This window comes from Labrus bergylta, chromosome 10 (genome assembly GCF_963930695.1).
Source record: "Labrus bergylta chromosome 10, fLabBer1.1, whole genome shotgun sequence".
Lineage (NCBI taxonomy): Eukaryota > Metazoa > Chordata > Actinopteri > Labriformes > Labridae > Labrus > Labrus bergylta.
In genome coordinates, this window is record NC_089204.1 from 8,669,594 (window position 1) to 8,688,230 (window position 18,637).

Here is an 18,637-nt window from a genome sequence, read left to right on the forward strand (position 1 = left end):
CGCATGCCAATATGCATGGAAGGGGAAAGACAAGAAACAAAATCTTCATTTGATAATCTTTCTTAATTTTCTTAACAGCATTGATCTGTTAACAGTTTACATACCGTTAGTGTCCTCTCATCCGCTCATTACCTTAAACTGAATGAGCTCTCGCTGCTTTGTGAACTATAAACTATAAAATGGCCATAGGTCACAACGTCTGTGTTTTGGTGTGAGGTTTGTTGTCCATTGAATTGTAAAATGTTCTTAAATCGGTATGAACTGCTGTTTGTACTCTACCATAATCCTGAACATTAAAATTCATTAGAATAGTCAGCACGACTTCTCTCAGCACCCCCAACTGTGACTGACTTTCAACGACCCTTCCCACATCAATACAGATAATATACCAAATTTTTAAAAGAGGGATGTGGCTAAGTAGTGGGCTGTGCAGATCGATTTGAGTAAAATTCATAGTACTGGCAAGTTCAAACAGGTAAAGCTATGAGGATCACAGAATATTTAAATGAAGAGCAGTTCAGGCAGTTCAGCACTGTCATGATGCACAGCTACAAAGTGCTGCTGCAGTGGCGTCTTCAGGCGTTTTCACATATCCACTCCTGAAAATATGTAGATCATTTATGGAGGAGTGCTCCGGATGTTCTCCTGACCTGGCTGTTCACACATTGCATTGCACGGCTGGAGACTACTCCTGTCAAGACAGGAGGGGGGGCAGGGGGTCTCCTGAGGTAAGAACTTTGATATGAGCTCCAGCAGAGTTTTTACATTTTAATTTAAACCTCCGTGATGTGTAACTTAGAAAGCTATAATATAATCAAAATTCTTTACATTCAGGTTCAGACCATAAGATCCCAACAAAGCGTGTTGCAGCTCTTAAAAGAAGCATCTCTCTGTCATCATAAACATTAAGACCTGCAGTTTTATTTAAACATGCGTGCAATATCATGCATTTATTATCAAGTATGATTTACAGTCAAGGATGACTGAGCTGCAAGATGCATAGAGATACAGCGTAGGTTAAACACGTTTTACCTTCTTGTTACTAACCACATCTTTATCACCTGCAGGTATTTATTGTATGTATGCAATTTGTATTTGTATGCTTGACTGCTCGTTGTCTGTGTGAAACTCTTAATTGTGCTGCTGCTTGTCTTGGCCAGGAAGCTCTTGAAAAATAGATTTTTTTTTATCTCAATGAGTTTCTTTCCTGGTTATATAAAGGTTAAATAAATATAACAATTGTGGAAATAATTAAAATGTGGAAATTAAAGGCAGGGTTGGTAATTTTTGAAAACTAGCACAATTTTTAAAGTAGCATTCACTCAGGGTTCCGTCAAGACCCATCCCCGTCCCTCTGTGCTCCGTCAAAAGCCACGCCTCTCTCTGTTATTAAGCTGTACGTAAACTCACAGTATAAACTCAGTCATCTGTGACACACTGTGACACTGAGTGTGGGCTAGTGCACACAAGGGGTAGAGAACAGGCAGGGAGACAGGGTCGCATGATTGGTTCATCAAATTGGTACCTCTTGGCAGACATTGGTCAAAGATTTTATATACTTACAACTGCTACAGATGATGGATTTTCTCCGTTCCTTTTTCAGAGTACATTAATTATTTAATTCTGTCAAGACCTAAAGACAATTTAAAAACCAATATCTTAAAAAAGTGTATCTGGAGGAAATTACCAACCCTGCCTTTAAGTCGGGGCATCTCTTACATCAGGGCTATTCAACTCTATAGTTCAGGGTGCCAAATTTTCAGTAAGCTAAGGACCGAAAGCCGTTTTTTTCCATCAACAACACAAGATTGTGATAGGTTGCAAGCACAGGACCAAAGGTGTTCTATTAAATGGCAGCACTCAGCTGTTTTTAACACTTTACTGTGGCAACAATGACAGTCATTCACAAGTTTCCCCCGTTTATAAATGTATCTCTTAATTGTAAATAGAAATGGACCAGACCGGCATATGCTGCCATCGTGCCAGTCTGATGTCAACCGCAGGCCGGAGTTGACCCCTGTGCCGGCAGTTGAATAGGCCTGTCTTACACGATCATTAGGCCTATATATCCTCCTTTAGTATCCTGGTCATACTAAAATGTTTTGTTCATTGATAAAACCTTTGATTAATAACATTGTAGAGTGAGGGAGACTGCTAAATGACGAGCACTCTGACAATATATGATCAGTGTGGCATATGTGGCACGAGTGGACGAGAGTTTTGCCACAGCACACGAGTGGCATTTGAGTGGCATATATGCGGGTATGGTCCACTCAGGTACCGCAGCATATGTTGGTCTGGTCCACTCATGTCCCATGAGATATGTCGCATATAAGTGGCATATGCCGTTCTGGTCCACTAATGTGCTGTGTTAGGCGCGGCACATGCCTGTCTGGTCCACTCGTGCCGTGGCATATTCCGCATATGAATGACATATTCCGTGGCACGAGTGTCATATGCCGTTCAGGTCTACTCGTGCTGTGTCAGACCGGCACAAGCTGCGGCACGAGTGGCATATGCTGCAGTATGAGTGGCCGTTCTGGTCCAGTCATGTACTCTGTTAGACCGGCACATGCCGCTGCAAATGAGAAGCATTTGAGTGGCATAAGCCGGCATGGTTCACTCAGGTGCCGCAGCATATGTTGGTGTGGTCCACTCGTGCCGTGAGATATGCTGCATATCATTTGAGTGGCATATGCCTTGGTAGGGTCCACTCATGTACCTTGGCATATGCAGCATATGAGTGGTATATGCCGTTTTGGTCCACTCATGTGCTCTGTCAGGCCGTTCCACTTGTGCCACAGCCTATGCCCCTCATATGTGGCATATGCCGCGGTATACGAGTAGCACATGCCGCAGCATATGCCGGTCTGGTCCACTCATATGCCGACAATGGGTGCAAGAGGATTTTATGTAGGTCCTGACATAGTTTATATACAGAAAAATTGTCATGCATGTAGGTGAATAAAACCTCTATGGTTAGGGAAGGCCACCCAAATTGCATCTGATCTGTAAAGGAACTCACATGGTAGTCAGCTGAATTTTCACCCAACTACATGCCGGTGTCACTGACTTATAAACATTTACAAACTGAGATTGATCTATTAAATAGAATTCGCCCCAACTTAAAGCAGATCCAGTATTGCCAAGTAATTGTTCCAGTCTCTGACACGATTGAGCGTCACATTCTATTACAATTGCAGCTCTAAGACCTAACAGCACAAGCACAGAGAGCAGTCCCCTGTCTGAGGCTAGAAGTAGATCATTTGTAACTTTACACTTTTCAGGAGTTCTAGTTAACGGTTTTTGTCTTGAAAGAAAATGCAAAAACTTTCAGTAGATTGATAGATTTCAGTAGTTACGATGTTAAATTTTACCACAGTAAGGGGAGCCCTTTATTATTTTGCTTAACTTCTGGTGAGGTGTTGCACTGTCTATTTTTTAGACTAAAAACTTTTTTAGGTTAAAAACACTGTTTGAAAGAAACATGATAAACAAACACTATTTTTTCACTTGTGGTACAACCTATACTTGTTTATGTTTGATTAAAAGCAAAAGTTTGTACAAGTTACTCAACATGCCATCATTTGTGTACTTTTTTCCAAGAGTTTTGGACAGCAATACTGTAATATCTTCCCTGTTCTCAAACAGGTTAAATTAACTGTCTTGACAATGCAGGAAATAATACAACATCCAAATACTTTGCTTATCTGTTAGTTAAGTGTTGTATGTTGATACATTAAGAGACAGTTTAAGGAACATTGTAAAAGTGACAAGTACATACATGAAAATACTTTACCTTATCAGTACGGAAATATGACTTATGGTTGACTGAAATGAAACCTCAAGTTGTTGCAGTAGTAAAAGCCTTCATTAGTATGCCACAAATTAATTTTGAAGAAAATAATTCTTCAGTGTCGTATAGAAACAACATTTTTACTGTAACAAAACCTGTTTAAAATACTGAAAACTTCAAAACATATTCTGCAAATGTTTTTGTAAAGATTTTCTTTATGTTTGTATCGTCTACACCACAGCATAAAGTCTGGGACTTGTGTTTAAGCCATGCTCAAAGTCAGTATTGAGATTGCGTCAGCTGGCAGAAAGAGCTTTGGCCCAATTAATTTGTGATACAATATTTAACATCTATCATGATTGACTGCCAAAGATACTTCCAAGATATGATGCACATAAATCCCATTTTATGTAATAGGGGACGTATGACACAAATGGTCAGCGAAACTGCTGTCTAAGAAGCAGACCCTCAAAGCTTTATTTATAAAACAGCAGTTTCAACTACATCTGCAAACAAAGAGTGCAAAGTTCATCAACCAACCCTTAAATATGCTGCTGACACAGTCTCTGGACATTCTAGCTTTGGGTCAATAAAGTAGGCATTGTATGAACCATCTTCCAATGCATCACCAAAGAAAAAAATGCCTTGCACAGTTAGAGTTCATTTAGTTCAGATTATATGCAGGTAGATACTTAATGTACATAATTACAAACAAGTGTACACATGCAGGCACAGAGACCTCCGTGCTAGAGAAAATGAGGAGGTGAAGGTTCAGGTTCTAAAGTTCAGCTCAGTTTGACAGGTCTGAAGGCTCAAGAGGTTACTGGGAGAAAGCATCCTCCATCCATTCCAGTCTCTTTAGAGTTTTTTGAATCCGTCAGTCAACTTTGACCACACTGTAGATTTTGGTAACAAACCAGAAACAGGCAAAGAAGCCAATGGCACCTGTGGACAAATAAGAGTTACAATAAATACAGCTTTCTAGATAAGTTTCAAATATTTATATATTTTCCTCGCAGTATAACTCCCAATATTATGTTCGTCAATTGAAATACATTTATTGTATAATATCAGTGTTTTCTAAGAACTCAATTGACCCAATTTGTTTCACCCTTCTCAAACCTGGGGCTGTCAATAAGGACCAGTCCAGATGCCTCAACCCAAGTGTAGATTCACAACTTAAACTTGGGCCAAGCAGTTTAAGTATTTAACAAACCAGATTTTGCCAGGGCCTTCTAAATTTAATTTCATGTCTGCTGCTGTCAGTTTGTAATTTCAGCTCAGCTATTGCAACCCTCCTCCACTCCAGTCACTTCCAATCCATCTCATCAGTGTCCAAGTCAAGCTCCTAAGCTCATCCCACTTCTTTTCTTAACCATTACCACCACCACCAATGTCTAGATTCTGGGGGGCATTCTATCCTGATCTTGGCATCACTATCCCTTTGAGAACATGAAGATATCACAATGGGATCTAATCGCCAAAGACATGAAGTCTCTCCTGATTTAATTATTCAGCTTTAGGATAGGACTGTGTGTTATCAGTGTGTGTTATCAGTGTGTGATTAGTGAGTTTATCCTGGGGAAATGTGCTGATCATGGTAATTGCTGAAAACATTGCTCATATATATTGTTCCTAGAGTACCGAAATAAACATCAGAGGTCAGAGTTAAGGTGCACTACTGAATAACATTATGTCAACAATGTTTTGTAAAAACAATTGTGACGGTTGTATCAGCAAATGATGAACCAACAAAAATGATTACTCATATGTTATAGTCTCATCCTTTCTGCCATTAATGCAGCTGATTTCAGAGGATACACTGATGCCTGACCAGTCTTTAAAACCAGACAGAGGGGGCATATACTGTATTGTTGTCAATAGTTTGTTGAGACTTAAGAATAAGTGGCTATTTGATTTGGCCGGCTCCTGCTCAGTCTTGCATTAGGATTTTAAATCGATTGATCAATTGATAGATTCATTTATTAGATTGGCAAACATTACCTAACGTCCATGTTTGATAACTTATTGGCCATCTAAGTTTCTGGGTTATCAACTGTCACTGCCATGTTAACAGCTGAGTTGTTCTGCAGCAGCCAGTTGACCAGAACAAGAGGGTTAGTGTTTAGTGCTAAAGTCATGTATGGGTGTGAATTTGTATTCTTTACTCAGGTCATGGGCTGATGATGCTTTGATCAGCACATTTGGACTTACTTTCTCTGCTCTTTAAGCAAACTCTACTCCATAATTTTAAAGTGACTGTTGCTTATGTAGGTAAGGACAAGTTGAAAAAGTAAGTAAGGGAGTGTGTCATCTTTTATGCAAATGAACAAGACTGGATAGCTTCTTCTCTTAAAATACGGTATTGCTCTGATACTGGATATCATGTACTAAGGCTATTGACAAACTTAAAATGACGATAAAAGTCAAATTTAAAACTACATCAAACTTGTGAATAAGACTTTTCATCATCTGTCTAGGAACATTCCTATTAATTTCCAAAATTAATCTGTAAAAAATGTGTAGCCTTTGACATGAGAAAAAGAACAGTGTGACAATTTAGCATAGAAAAGAAAATCACTCAACCTCATTATTCTGTTCTCAGATACCTACCAGTGAATAAGAAAAAGATGAGAGCCATGATCATTGTGTATCCAAAGTACAGGATAGTGCTGGCCAGTCCTGTGATTTGCAGCTTTGAGAAGAAGTAGTGAATTGCATATACTAGGAAATAGACAGCAGTGAAGCCACTTGTCAGGAAGGAACGCCACTGCCAATGGTAGTCCTACAAAGTGAGGATGCACAGTCAGAGTTGATGTGTAAGGGAGGAAACAGTTTGATAAATTACATACTTTATACTACAAATACCTCTAAACATTTTACATTCAACCATCAGAGTTTGAAGTTCTTGCCAAACAGGTGCCAAAATTGCATGAAGACTTTCAACTGGAACATGATTATCTTTTTTTCCAGTTTTTAAGTATCATTGTTTTTCATTAATTCAAACATATAGATATTTTTACCAAATCAAGATTCATTATTAGCAGGCTTTTTTTATTTTACAAACTGATATATAACGTTTATAGACATCATTCTGTCATGTAAGTGAAAAACTCAAGTAGAGAGCTGCTGTGGTAAGGACATGTTCAGCTAATATCATTTTTGCTGACACAGCAGATATGGCACCTCAGAAGACATTAGCCCTCACTTATCAATCTGGAGTAGAAACCTGCGCAGATTTGGGTATAGAAATCATCGTAACAGGGTCCACGTGGGACTTATGAAACGTGCGTATCTGTGTGGCGGCTGGAAACGATCGTCATTTAAATACCACGGCGCTATATATTCACGGTTCAGCTGTCCTCGCCCCCTGAGTCTACGACATGGAGATACATAATACTACGGTGGATGGGAAGTGCAAAGCAAAAGTACAAAGTGTGTAACACTTTTACAACATTTGAGATAAATTTACATTTTGAAAAACATTTTTACATTTTATAAAACTAAATCACGAGATGTGAAACACTTTTACATGGCTGAGAACAATTTACAAATGACAGAAAACTTTTACCAGTCCCTGAACAAATTTACAAACAGTATATTGACAGAAAGGGAATGGACCAAATGCTGGAAATGACCAGGAAGAGATTCAATGAGGGTTCATTTTGTTTGTTTTGGCGGAAAGACTCGGCGGATATTTTGATAAATAAATTTTTTTTGTACTTTAGCACATTCTAAATTTAATTGGTAAGACAGAATTCTACACACTGTTGATAAATGAGGCCCCTGGCGTGTGATTTCAGCATATCCTCCGCTCACGTCCAGAGTGATAAGTGCTGAACTATGCGTGGAAATGACCATACACCCATTTTTCTATCGTACGTACGTTTGATAAGTGAGGGCCATCAGTGTAAACTCTGATTTATAGCTTCTGACATACATGAAATCAACAATAATATCAGTACATTTTTTGGAATTATAGTTAAAGTACTAGAAGAGTACTAAAGAACTTAAGTGGGATTTTAACCTAAAATGCTTTAATATTGTTATTAAATTACATTATTCAAAGCTCATGTTGGCTTGTATTTATCAAGCAACATATGACACATTTAAAATACAATCCAAACACTTCCCTACAGGGAAGTTTGTATTTTTTTTTCCTTACCTCAGCACATAAGTGGAAGTAGCAGAGCAGGATGGTGGCCTCAGAGCAGGTTATAACCAGAATAATAAAGACGAGGAAAAGAAAGCCAAACATGTAGTACATCTGATGGGACCTGGAGAACAGAAGAGAAAAGTCTGAGTCATGGAAACTAAAGAAAATAATGTTGATGAAAGACATATCTGCATTCATATGAATGTTGTGGTTAGCCAACACATTTGGTAAACATAATACAGAGAAAACTGAAGGTTTTAAAAGAAGTTTGCCTTCAGTCATGTTATTACACTGATGTACTGAGTTTGGGACAGATGTTGCTCAGGGGTAGAGTGGGTCATCACGTTATTGCTCCAGGTGCCAAAGCCAGTGGGTATTGAATGTGTATGAATGGGATTAGTTGGTGCTGTTGGGTAATTCGTATAGCATCCTCTGCCATCAGTGTATTCATGTGTGTATGAATGGGCACTACACAAGCACAAGGTAAAGGCTTCCTATACCAATTATCTTAGATTGTTTTTCATATATCCTGTCAGAGTTTAATGAATGGGTTGTTTTGCAGTTAAAGAACAATACAAGTTAATAAGTGGACACCAATTTACTCAGGTTGCTCCTGTCCCCAACTCTTTTTTAAATATTCATAAGCAGGATCTCAAGTGGCTGTGGCTCAAGGCACAGCCAGGGTGGGGGCAGCTTAGAGCTGTGTCTTTTTTTTAAATATGTGACCAAGACTTTCAAAATGCACTGGAGGAAAAATGTGAAGTAGTTTATGAGGTCAGCACACACAAGTCTGTGTTGACTGAATGCTACCCCTGGTTTAGGAGTGAGTTGCTGGCCAAAGAATGCTCACTACTGCGTTGGCAGCATATGAATGTTTATGAATGTAATTATTTACTGATAGACACTTTACACAGCAGCCTCTGCCATCAAAGTGTGAATGGGTGAATGGCGCTTTGACTTGCCAAAATCTAGAAAAGCACTTTATAAACTCAAGCCCATTGACCATTTGTTGTTCTGTGCTTAAGTGAGCTTGGTTAAAGGTCAAAACTTTCAGTGTCCCAGAAGATTCAGGAGAGACTATACATTACACATGTTCTAGGAACAGCTCGGGATGTCCAAGGGGAGCATAAACGTCATGACGAAAAGCAATTAGAATGACATCAGAAGTACCTTACAAGCGTTTGAATGTTGTGTCAAATGTTTGTATCTTGTCTTAATTTCTATGTCGCAAATGGAGACGCTGTGATACGAAACAAATTTCAGACCACGTCTGACCATAAAGTTCCATCAATCAATCAATCAATCAATCAATCAATCAATCAATCAATCAATCAGTACTCTTCAGGCTGCCTCTATAAATCCAGAAAAGATGAAAGTTGGTGGACTTGTTTTTGCTTCATGTGTAGAAGGACTATTTCTATACATGTAAATGAGTCTCTGCCTTAGGGTTGGTTCACAGCCTCCCATACTTAATTGATTTTCAGGATATAATCGGAGTTGATGTAAGCAATGACAGTAAAACTGTTTTCTTCTCACCAAATTGAGTTAAGTATGAAGAACAGCTGAATAAATATACATCCAAAAGGCAGAATTCCTCCCATGATGATACCAGGAAAAGGCTTCGTGTAGAATGACTGCTCTGGGATTTGACGAGGAATTTGATTTGTCCGCACTGGATGTTCAATACCCTTAAAGAAAATCAGTAAAAGAAGATATAGTAAGAGATAGAGGGCAGCAAACATTCAGAGTTACATAATGAATAGACAAACTGATGAAAATGTAACAGTGACAATACTTGCTTTAAATGTAAAACCAACATTTACTAAATGTATTTGGAAGGACTGGAAATAAATTAAGCTAAGTAAGTTAATATTTACTCACAGCCTTCTTGAAGCCAAAGTATGCTCCTATAAAGGTAAGTGGCACAGAGATACAGAACCAAAGAGCCAATATGGCTACCAGGGTGCCAAATGGCATGGCTGCTGAAGACCCTTCACCCCATAGGATCAAGTTCATCACAAAGAAATCTGCAAATACCACCCTGAGCCAGAGAGAGAGAGAGAGAGAGTTACATGATGCAGTTAACGACCGAGAGAGAAAGAATCATTTGTTGTGTGTTTGAGTTTTGGATTAAAAGTCTTACCCAGGACAGAGTAAGGCTGTCAGCAGAACATTGGTCTTCCACTTCTCCCCTCCAAAAGCTGACAAGTAAGCAAACACAAAGACAAAAAAGAAGAGTTTTTTTTTAGTTTTTTTTTTTTTACTGCTGTTGCAAATGTAAAAGTAATACCTGTATGTATACATTTACTTATTTTTAAAAGGCAACCTTGATTTACTAATAGTCAGTGTAACCAAAAACAGCCCTTAAATAATTCCCCATGTTTTTCCCTTCAATCACTGTTTTTTTCAGTTGCCTGCTTTGCTCTCACTTACATTTGTAGAGGCGAGCAGCCACAAATCCAGCAGGAGTTCCCAGAAGCACCCAGAGAACGACGGCACACGTCATAAGAGCGCCACGGTTCGCCGGAGAGAGGAACCCAAGACAGGCAAAGACTGGAAACAGGGGACGACAAGTTAGTCAATCAAAGTAAGTCAGACATTAAAAGAGCCCTACTTCAACTGGATATTTTGAAGCCGATACAAACATTTCTATTTGAAAGTTTGATCTGATTATGACCTATTGATATAGGAAAATGTTGTTGTTGTTGTATTTTATAACAGAGTACAACACATTCAATTAAAAGCAATAATGTCAGAACTAAGACATCTACTATTATTGTTAACAATGAATGAAAGTGGTGAATGTGATTGGCCATGATAGCCACAGCCTCTTACACAAACAATTATACTGTCTGATAATGTATTCTAACACCGTGTCCTAACAGCATGCCAGGGGTTGTATGATTTCATTCTTCGTTCAGTGAATTTTAGATTCCCTTTTCAAACTATAGGACACATGGTGCTTTGGTATTGAAGATGGATTAACGGATGTGTGGTGCTTTGTATTGTGGAGCTCAAATCACAGCACTCAGAGGCTCGTCAATTAAGTTTCTCGCAAGCAGTTAGGACACTCCAAGAGGAAACAATAGAATTAAGCCGATTTTGTCGGTGACGCTCGCTTGCGTCATGCGCTGTTAGGAGCGGCTGTAATGGTAGGCAACCAAGGGGAAAAAATAATCCCAGGGTTAGAAAAATAATACCTTTTAGTGAAATTTAGTTGTTTTTTTTGCCATTGTCTTTTCTAAACTTGGTTTAGACGGATCAAGTGACCCAGGGTCAGAATTAACATAACGCATCCAAAATAGCTGATGGCATTTGACAGGCAGGTAATTAGACAACAAACCTATGAGGTACTGTCGACATGGGTGGTACTAGTTAGAAACCAATGACCGTTTTATTAATTGTACCTAATTCTAAAAGAAATCATGCAGAAGCCAATACGTACACAGGGTGACAAAGGTCATAATGAAGATTTGGGTCCCAGAGCCGAGGAAAACAGACAACAGCATTCCCTTTCTAGGAGGGCGGAAAACATCTCCATGGACCAACTTCCAGCCAAACTCCTCCTGGGCATCCTCCTGTAGAATATTTCAGATATGCAGATATAATTGGTCCATCCCAGTGTGACCATAGAAAATATTTGTGGCACCCTGACTGCCTTGTGTGATTCCATTTCATGTGATAGTAATTTGGTTTCAATTATATAGTTAATCAGAGCTGTATGAACCTAGAACTATTAGTAATTGTCTGACTTTCAGCTGCTTCGTAGGTTTAATGTGTTTCTGTTAGAAAAAGGAGGTTCTTACCACAGAGTCCATCTGATTGTATCTTGCTATGTCTTTATGAAGAGTTCGCAGCATGATCATGGCTACCATTCCAGACAGGAATAACACAATCACCAACGAGTTCATAATACTGGTGAGACAAATCAGTAAAAAAAAAAAAAAAGAAAAAAAAAATCACTTTCAGCTTCTTTGGTTCCCTACTTACACATTAAAGTTCTATCAGTATTTTCATATGGATTTTCTGTGCATGGAGAAAAAAGGTCATACACAAAGACAGTAAGCTAGCGCAATAAGTGATTGTGTTGCTAGAGCAAATGACAAATACCAGGACCTGTGCAGGAGGTCTCTTGTATTTCAGCTGTAATGACTGATATTTCTGTCTGCACACGTGTTGGAAGAAAAAGTAAATGACTTGGGTTCAAAGCTGAATTCCACAGCTCAGGTGTGCAATCTTTTTGGGTTTAAGACTAAGCCTTTGAGCCTTTGAACAAGACCAAAAGTGATAATTGTTAAAAAGACAAAAGAAAAATGGCAATACAACCAAAAAGCCAATGCCAATGTCTGAATACATCTAAAAACACATCAGTGAAATAAAATGGAACAAAATTAGACTTTTAGAATTCATTGCACTTTGAGACATGCTTCGCACACACATGAGGCCTAAAACCACAAACAGGACCTAAACACATGAATTAAAGGAGAGATGTCAGAGTGAAGGGGCTTCACAGGGACTGGCGCCCCGCTCATCAAAATATCATTCAACCTTTATTTGTAGAGCACTAATTCATAACAAAGGAGCAGACCATACTCTTGGTTAAAAGACCTGAGGCAGTACTTGAGAAGTAAACTGGAATCTCTCTAGCAACCAGTCCCAATTCTACTTGTGGTATAATCAGGGACTTGGACCGTCCCATGAAAACGGTGTTTTCTACAGAATCTAAAGTTATGTTTATGCTGCTGTATAAATAGGAAGGCAATCCAGTCTTTTAAAAATATATTCAGTTTAAATGGTTTTTCACAGATTTCCCACAGAGAATCTGAAACTTAACATTATTAACGTTATAGCCTGTTGTACACTGCAGCTGTAAACTTAGCAAACAGAATATCCGTTAAAGAGCCCTGTGTTTGCTCCAAAAACTGTAGACATCGTTCCTGACAAACACTCTGTGTTTTTTGTCTGACTTATGTGCCGCCAGCGCAGACAATTCAACGCTCATATAAGAAGAAAAAAAAGATTTCTGTAGATCACAGAAAACTTGTTATTCACAGAAAGATATCTATTTTGTTGTCAAACATTTTTGGTTATTATTGGAAATAAAAAACACAAACCTTATATCTTTATTTCTTCAGTTATTTATTTTTGCAACTTTTATGTATTCATACGTGAGCTACTAATCCTGACAAAATCTTCATGCTTATGTTCTACCAATGTACGCCAGTGTGTATGAGTGTCTTCTACCTGAACCACTGGATGTTTGTGTGTGGCATTGACTCCAGGATGTAGTCCCATCTAGACGCCCAGCGAATATTCTTATCTTCCTAAAACACACAAACAGTTCTCTGTGAATTGATCTACATTCCATTATTAACTCCATCTAAATGTCAAAGCTTTCTTATTAGCCATTCAAAGATAGTTGGTTATTAGTATATAATGTAATCAATGCACATCAATGAAATACCAGTAAACAAGCAAATTCAATTATCTGTTTCAACAAAAAATAGAAAACCAGGTCTTAATCATGTAATCTGAAAATGATGCTGTAAACTGAATATTAGTGTGAGCACACAGGGCGCACTAATGGTGTGTTCCATCTGATCTCGGAAGTCGGGAATTCTGAGTTGCTGGTCTGATATGTCATCAGCAACTCTGAGAATCTTCTTTAGCCCGAGTTCAGATCCAATATGGCTGCTACGTGCATCAACAGGGATGTTTAAACTGTAACTGTTGTGTTTATTAGTAGCATAGTCGTTTTATGTGTAATTATATCAATCACAACGATGGTATCGTGCAAGTTCTCTCTGTACGAGGTGTTGTCATGTTGTCTTCAGTCAGAAACTATCACGTGGTGTCTTGTTATCGTCTGGTATCAGCTAACCAAACAAAGGTACTCCTGGAGGCGTCCATGCTGCTTGTCCAACTTGCAACTGGAACGCAGTTAACTCGGGTGCGACGTCATTCCCAGCTCCAAGATCTGAGCTCCGAGGTAAATGGAACGCAGCATTAACCTCCACGCCATTGAACTGGCATTTTCTTGAGCCACACCTAGGTTTTATTGTTACGACAATTGTGGGTTTATCTTGTGAGAAACATTAATTCAATTAAAAGGAATTATCAAGTGCACTCCAATTGAAACTCCAAGACAACTTGTTTCCAAACTCTCCTCAGGACCTCAAACTGTCATTGTAATAACGGGGAAAGCCCCTGTGTGCAATCACTTACTTACTCACTACTTGAGGCACATTCGCTCTTTTCACTTTCTCCTGATTTCAGTATTTGTTCCAATTACATTTTTTAGCCAAGGTCTCCATTTAAGCCATAATACCGTGCTTACCTCAAACCTGACTGAGTAAGTATATGGGATTTTGAACACTCCAGTGTGTTTGTTTTTCAGGAACTTTGGCCCTCCAGAACAATCAGGACTGTCGTCATTAGGGTTTTCATAACTGGACAGAGAAAGAAAAATAAATAAATGAAATAAGTTATAAATCATACCAAATGATACCAAAATATCCAGTTTGCATATTTAGATCTGAATATAATATGGGCATACAAATGAGAACATGACTTAATGGTTCATTGTTTAAACGTCACATATTATGCGTGTGTCCCTCGCCGGTCTCCAAAACCCCAATTATGAGAAAAGTCCAGCCTCTCCGACTCTTGCCTGCTCCACTTTTCGGAAAAATGTGTGCTCAAACCAGCCGTTTCGAAATGTTCCCTTTGTGACATCATTAAGGACAAAATATTCCCCCACAGGTGGGTGACACTCCCACAGCTAGATGTTTGGTCTGCCCCCTGAGTCAGTCTTCTCACCGTAAAGTACATAGTGCATGGTGCAAGAAAGCCAGAGCCAACTGAGCCCTTCCAGAGAGGGGCGTGGTCAGACCCATCTCTTGTATCTAAAGCTACAGACGCAGAAACCGCCTGTTCTGAGCAGGGCTGAAAATAGAGGGGTTTATAGGCAAGATCAAACACAAGATCAGAGTGGATTTTTGGCAAGAAACCTCACAGAAATGTTCTAGGGACCTCTGAGACTTATTTAAACAGATTGAAAAGGAGAATAATATGTGACCTTTAACACATCTTTGGTATTCATTGTTTTAAAGATACAGCATTTAGAAAAGGATCTCTGATTGGACTAGATGTAAAAATACATCAAACAAAATACTAAGCCAAAAAACTGTCACTGATTACCTTTTGGGTTCGATCTTGGCAGCAACCAATCTTGCTCCGAGTTGCTCATGCTCAACAATGTGGTAGTGGATGATGATGTCTACATGGTTAAAAATGTAAAAAGCATCTTTTTCATTGAAGTTAGACTGGAAAACAAAAAAACAAAAAAACAAAAGTTAAAAGAATTGACAGGGTAATATTGTATTATTTGACTTATTACTACATAACCACGTGGACCCCAGGAAGAGTAGCTGAGCTTTCGGGTACAGCTAACCAGGATCCTAACAGATAAACAAATAAACTATAACTCTTTAGAGAACTTCAGAGATTGGGACAATTACAAGTATTAAAACTGAACACTGTGGTAAACAATGTTGCATGACACCAGTCCCCTTTCTATCCCCAACAAACCTGATCCACAGACACCAGACTCCACGAGAATTTGCTTGTTCTTTAAAAAACAAAAACTCACCCATACCAAATTATCTACATGACTGACTTGGGCATTATATTCAGTAAGTAGTCTTTTTTTTAGTTGAACAACTACTATATGTACCTCATTGTGTAGGTCTGATAACTGATAAAGGGGCTTTGTTTTGTTTCCACGTGAGATCCACTCACATTGACAACGCATGCATCTTTGGGTCGGCCTGCTTCTGTGACATAACAGCCAATAGGAAAACCAGGATTACAAAACTTCTGTCCCTCTTCAACATCATAGCACCACGTGACCGGCATGTTGTCAACGATCCTATACACAGACACAAAATGAAGGGCTGTGATGGTCACAAAGAATAAACTCAAATAGTCAACAAAGTATTAAAATATCAACTCTTATGTTGTTGGTCAGTATTTACATTTCTCATGATTGACAGAATACAAGCTTCCTGAATGCTGAGTAGTGTTTTCACGAATCATACATACCAGTGATGCTGGTAGTTCAGTAGCATGCCTTTCTTGAGGAAGTCCAGTTTTGCTTTGTCTGTTGGGTTGCTGGCATCGTAGGTTCTAGTACACACCTTCTGACACACTGCAGGTTTCTTAAATTCAAACTGACACACAGGACACAAAGTGAAAACACGTTTGCTATTGGTACTCCAACAACTAGTTTCTTTTTCATATCATAATTTAAAATATGAATACACTTCTCTCCACTTTGCAAGTTTTACAATAAACCAAAGGAAATCTATTTGACAAACCAGTAAGTAATTAAGCAAGTAGACCGGGTCGAATAAAAAAAAAAAAAAAGTATTATTGATGCAAAAAGTCATTTAAAATAAAACAGAATTAAATATTCAAAAAATATATATATTAATTTTCCTGGTTTAATCTGCAGTTTATATGTTTATGTGCAGTGGGAAACATTACTTCTACAAAGACGGGGGCTACTGCACTGAATCATTCTCCACAGTAGGGTTTTATTTACTTTCCTATGAATAATTAAAATAAAAATGTAATAATAAATAAAGCAGTTAGAAACATTTTTCTAACTGCCGTGTTTTTTGTGTAACAATGTTGACAGGAGAAATCCCAATTGGAAATAAGCAGCATGGCCTCGAGACAAGCCTCCAGCTTGTCTGATGTTGCGTGTCCTCATAAGAGAGCCACTGATTATTAAACTGACCTCCTTTAAATTTCTGAGCAACCATTTAATGACACTTACATTTTAACTCAGCAGTGTGTTGTACCGTGTTTGAATAAGTCTGAGTTTAAATGCTTGTTACTGCAAATACTAAACATGTATATGCACTAGTGAGTGTCCTTGTGTGAGACTGTGTTGCTTTCAATGCATGTTACCTTGTATGGTGAAGGTTCGATTCGCTCCCCAAAAAGCACCTGTCCCAGATTCTCGGATGGCCGCTTCAAAGTTTTTTCTGAGCAGAAATCAAACCTGAAAAAAAGGAGGCATACATTAAATAGTGTGAAGGAATAACAGGTTACACTTCTTAAAATTTGTTATTCCCCCTTAACACTGCAGTAACTTGGTTTCTTTATTAAATATTCTAATTAGTTACAGAGAGGGGTTTCAGGCATCTGTTTTTGAATACTGAATTTGTATATTTTAGGATAAATTAGCACATGTTGGAATGGTCCTCAATCTGATTACTATTTTCATGAAAATACAATAATGCTAATAAAATAAATAAACAATTGCAATTATGTTAAAACTAAATATAAGAAAATGATTACAATCTTAAACATGCTACCTCACAGCCATTTCAGTTCTATTCATAATATGGACCATCTTTGAGTACATCACCCACCAACCATGTGAAAATAATGACTTTCATACCTAAAAATTATTATATTTGTTGCTGATATTGTAGTTAATATTTTTCTTGTAGTTATCACTGTTGTTTTCTTTTTGAATGTTTACCTAAAAATGTACCTTAGCTTTGAACTGTTATTTGGATGAAAATAAGAGTGAGACAAGTAGTGAAGGCTTAATGTTTATAAATGAGGCGATCAAAAGACAAATATCACACAAAGGAGCAAAGCAGAACATTTCTACTTACGCAGTATACTCATAAGGCAAAACTGACTCCACTGAATCCAGCCTGTTCACAAACAGCTCAATGGTCGACTGGAGGAAAACAAACACAAACATAAACATGTAGGCTTTAACAATATAAACTCAACACACACTCTAATAGCTATAAGAGTGTGACTTTTGATCAATATTCTAACTTTCCAACCAGGACTCACTTACCGTCTGAAAGATCCTGCAGATAGTTAATTGCCAAATAATTAATTTTATAATGAATCAAGTGACAAAGCACATTGTTAGTTATATTATCCGTTAGCTTTGCTGTGGCTACCGTTAGCTGACTCAAAACACAGCTGTTTATTCCTCCTCTTCTGACTTTCAATCCCTGGTCTCTGTTGATTGACTTCTGTTTCACCATCTGATAGCTGTAACACAGGCAGCCTGTGGTAGTTTATATTTACCTTACAGTCTGGAACTTGGTCTTTACCAGGCTCACAGAAGCTGACGGGGGCCAGACCCGGGAGGTAGAAGCCGGCCGCTGGAGCTAGCAGCGCAGCTCCAAGCAGCCAAAGCAACATCTTCACACCACACAAGCTTCTTCTCTTGGTATCTAGACAATACTATCGCTCCTATTCTCGGTTACCCCTGCTGCAGACATCCATACGGGAATACCACCAGCATCCGGGTCTGCAACTTGCAGACACGGGACTCCCAGGCAGACACGTCACATACCGGAAGTCCAGCAACGAAGAGTACCGAGGGCCCGAGTACCGACCTCGGAGTGAGGACGCTATTGTGTCTATAGGAGTTTTCCATGGTATTCCTGTGCACAAATTAATCTCTAATTTGGGGGCTTTAAAGTGCACGAAAATTCTCAAATGTTTGCACCCAGATTAAGAGTGCGCTAGTCAAAATGGCTCAGTGGCGCCCCCTTGAAGTTTTCAAACAAGGCCTCCCGTGATAGGTGTTTTTCTCCCACATGCATGACCATTTTTTACATGATAACGGGTGCTAAGAA

At 38.6% G+C, this 18,637-nt stretch overlaps 1 protein-coding gene across 1 annotated transcript; it reads right to left on the reverse strand.

Annotated features, from left to right (window-relative positions):
- Nucleotides 1-4,250: 4,250 nt before the first annotated feature.
- On the reverse strand, nt 4,251-18,349 carry tm9sf2 (transmembrane 9 superfamily member 2). The gene is made up of 17 exons (XM_020638246.3): nt 18,081-18,349; nt 17,648-17,715; nt 16,929-17,022; nt 16,056-16,183; nt 15,753-15,882; nt 15,153-15,277; nt 14,290-14,401; nt 13,197-13,276; nt 11,759-11,867; nt 11,398-11,530; nt 10,386-10,505; nt 10,096-10,153; nt 9,834-9,993; nt 9,489-9,640; nt 7,962-8,073; nt 6,410-6,581; nt 4,251-4,741 (listed from the first exon to the last, which is right to left on the reverse strand). The coding sequence occupies exons 1-17, from the start codon at nt 18,195-18,197 to the stop codon at nt 4,674-4,676; spliced, it is 1,938 nt and encodes a 645-aa protein (XP_020493902.1). The 5' UTR covers nt 18,198-18,349; the 3' UTR covers nt 4,251-4,673.
- Between the last annotated feature and the right edge of the window lie 288 nt (nt 18,350-18,637).

Excerpts from the sequence above, each read along its gene's own strand:
- tm9sf2 (XM_020638246.3), bottom strand. The coding sequence starts at position 18,197 with ATGTTGCTTTGGCTGCTTGGAGCTGCGCTGCTAGCTCCAGCGGCCGGC. Across the intron at positions 10,506-11,397 it reads TATGACCTTTGTCACCCTGT|TCTTTGCCTGTCTTGGGTTC; the intron begins GTACGTATTGGC and ends CCCTGTTTCCAG. Across the intron at positions 9,994-10,095 it reads ACAGCCTTACTCTGTCCTGG|GGTGGTATTTGCAGATTTCT; the intron begins GTAAGACTTTTA and ends TCTCTGGCTCAG.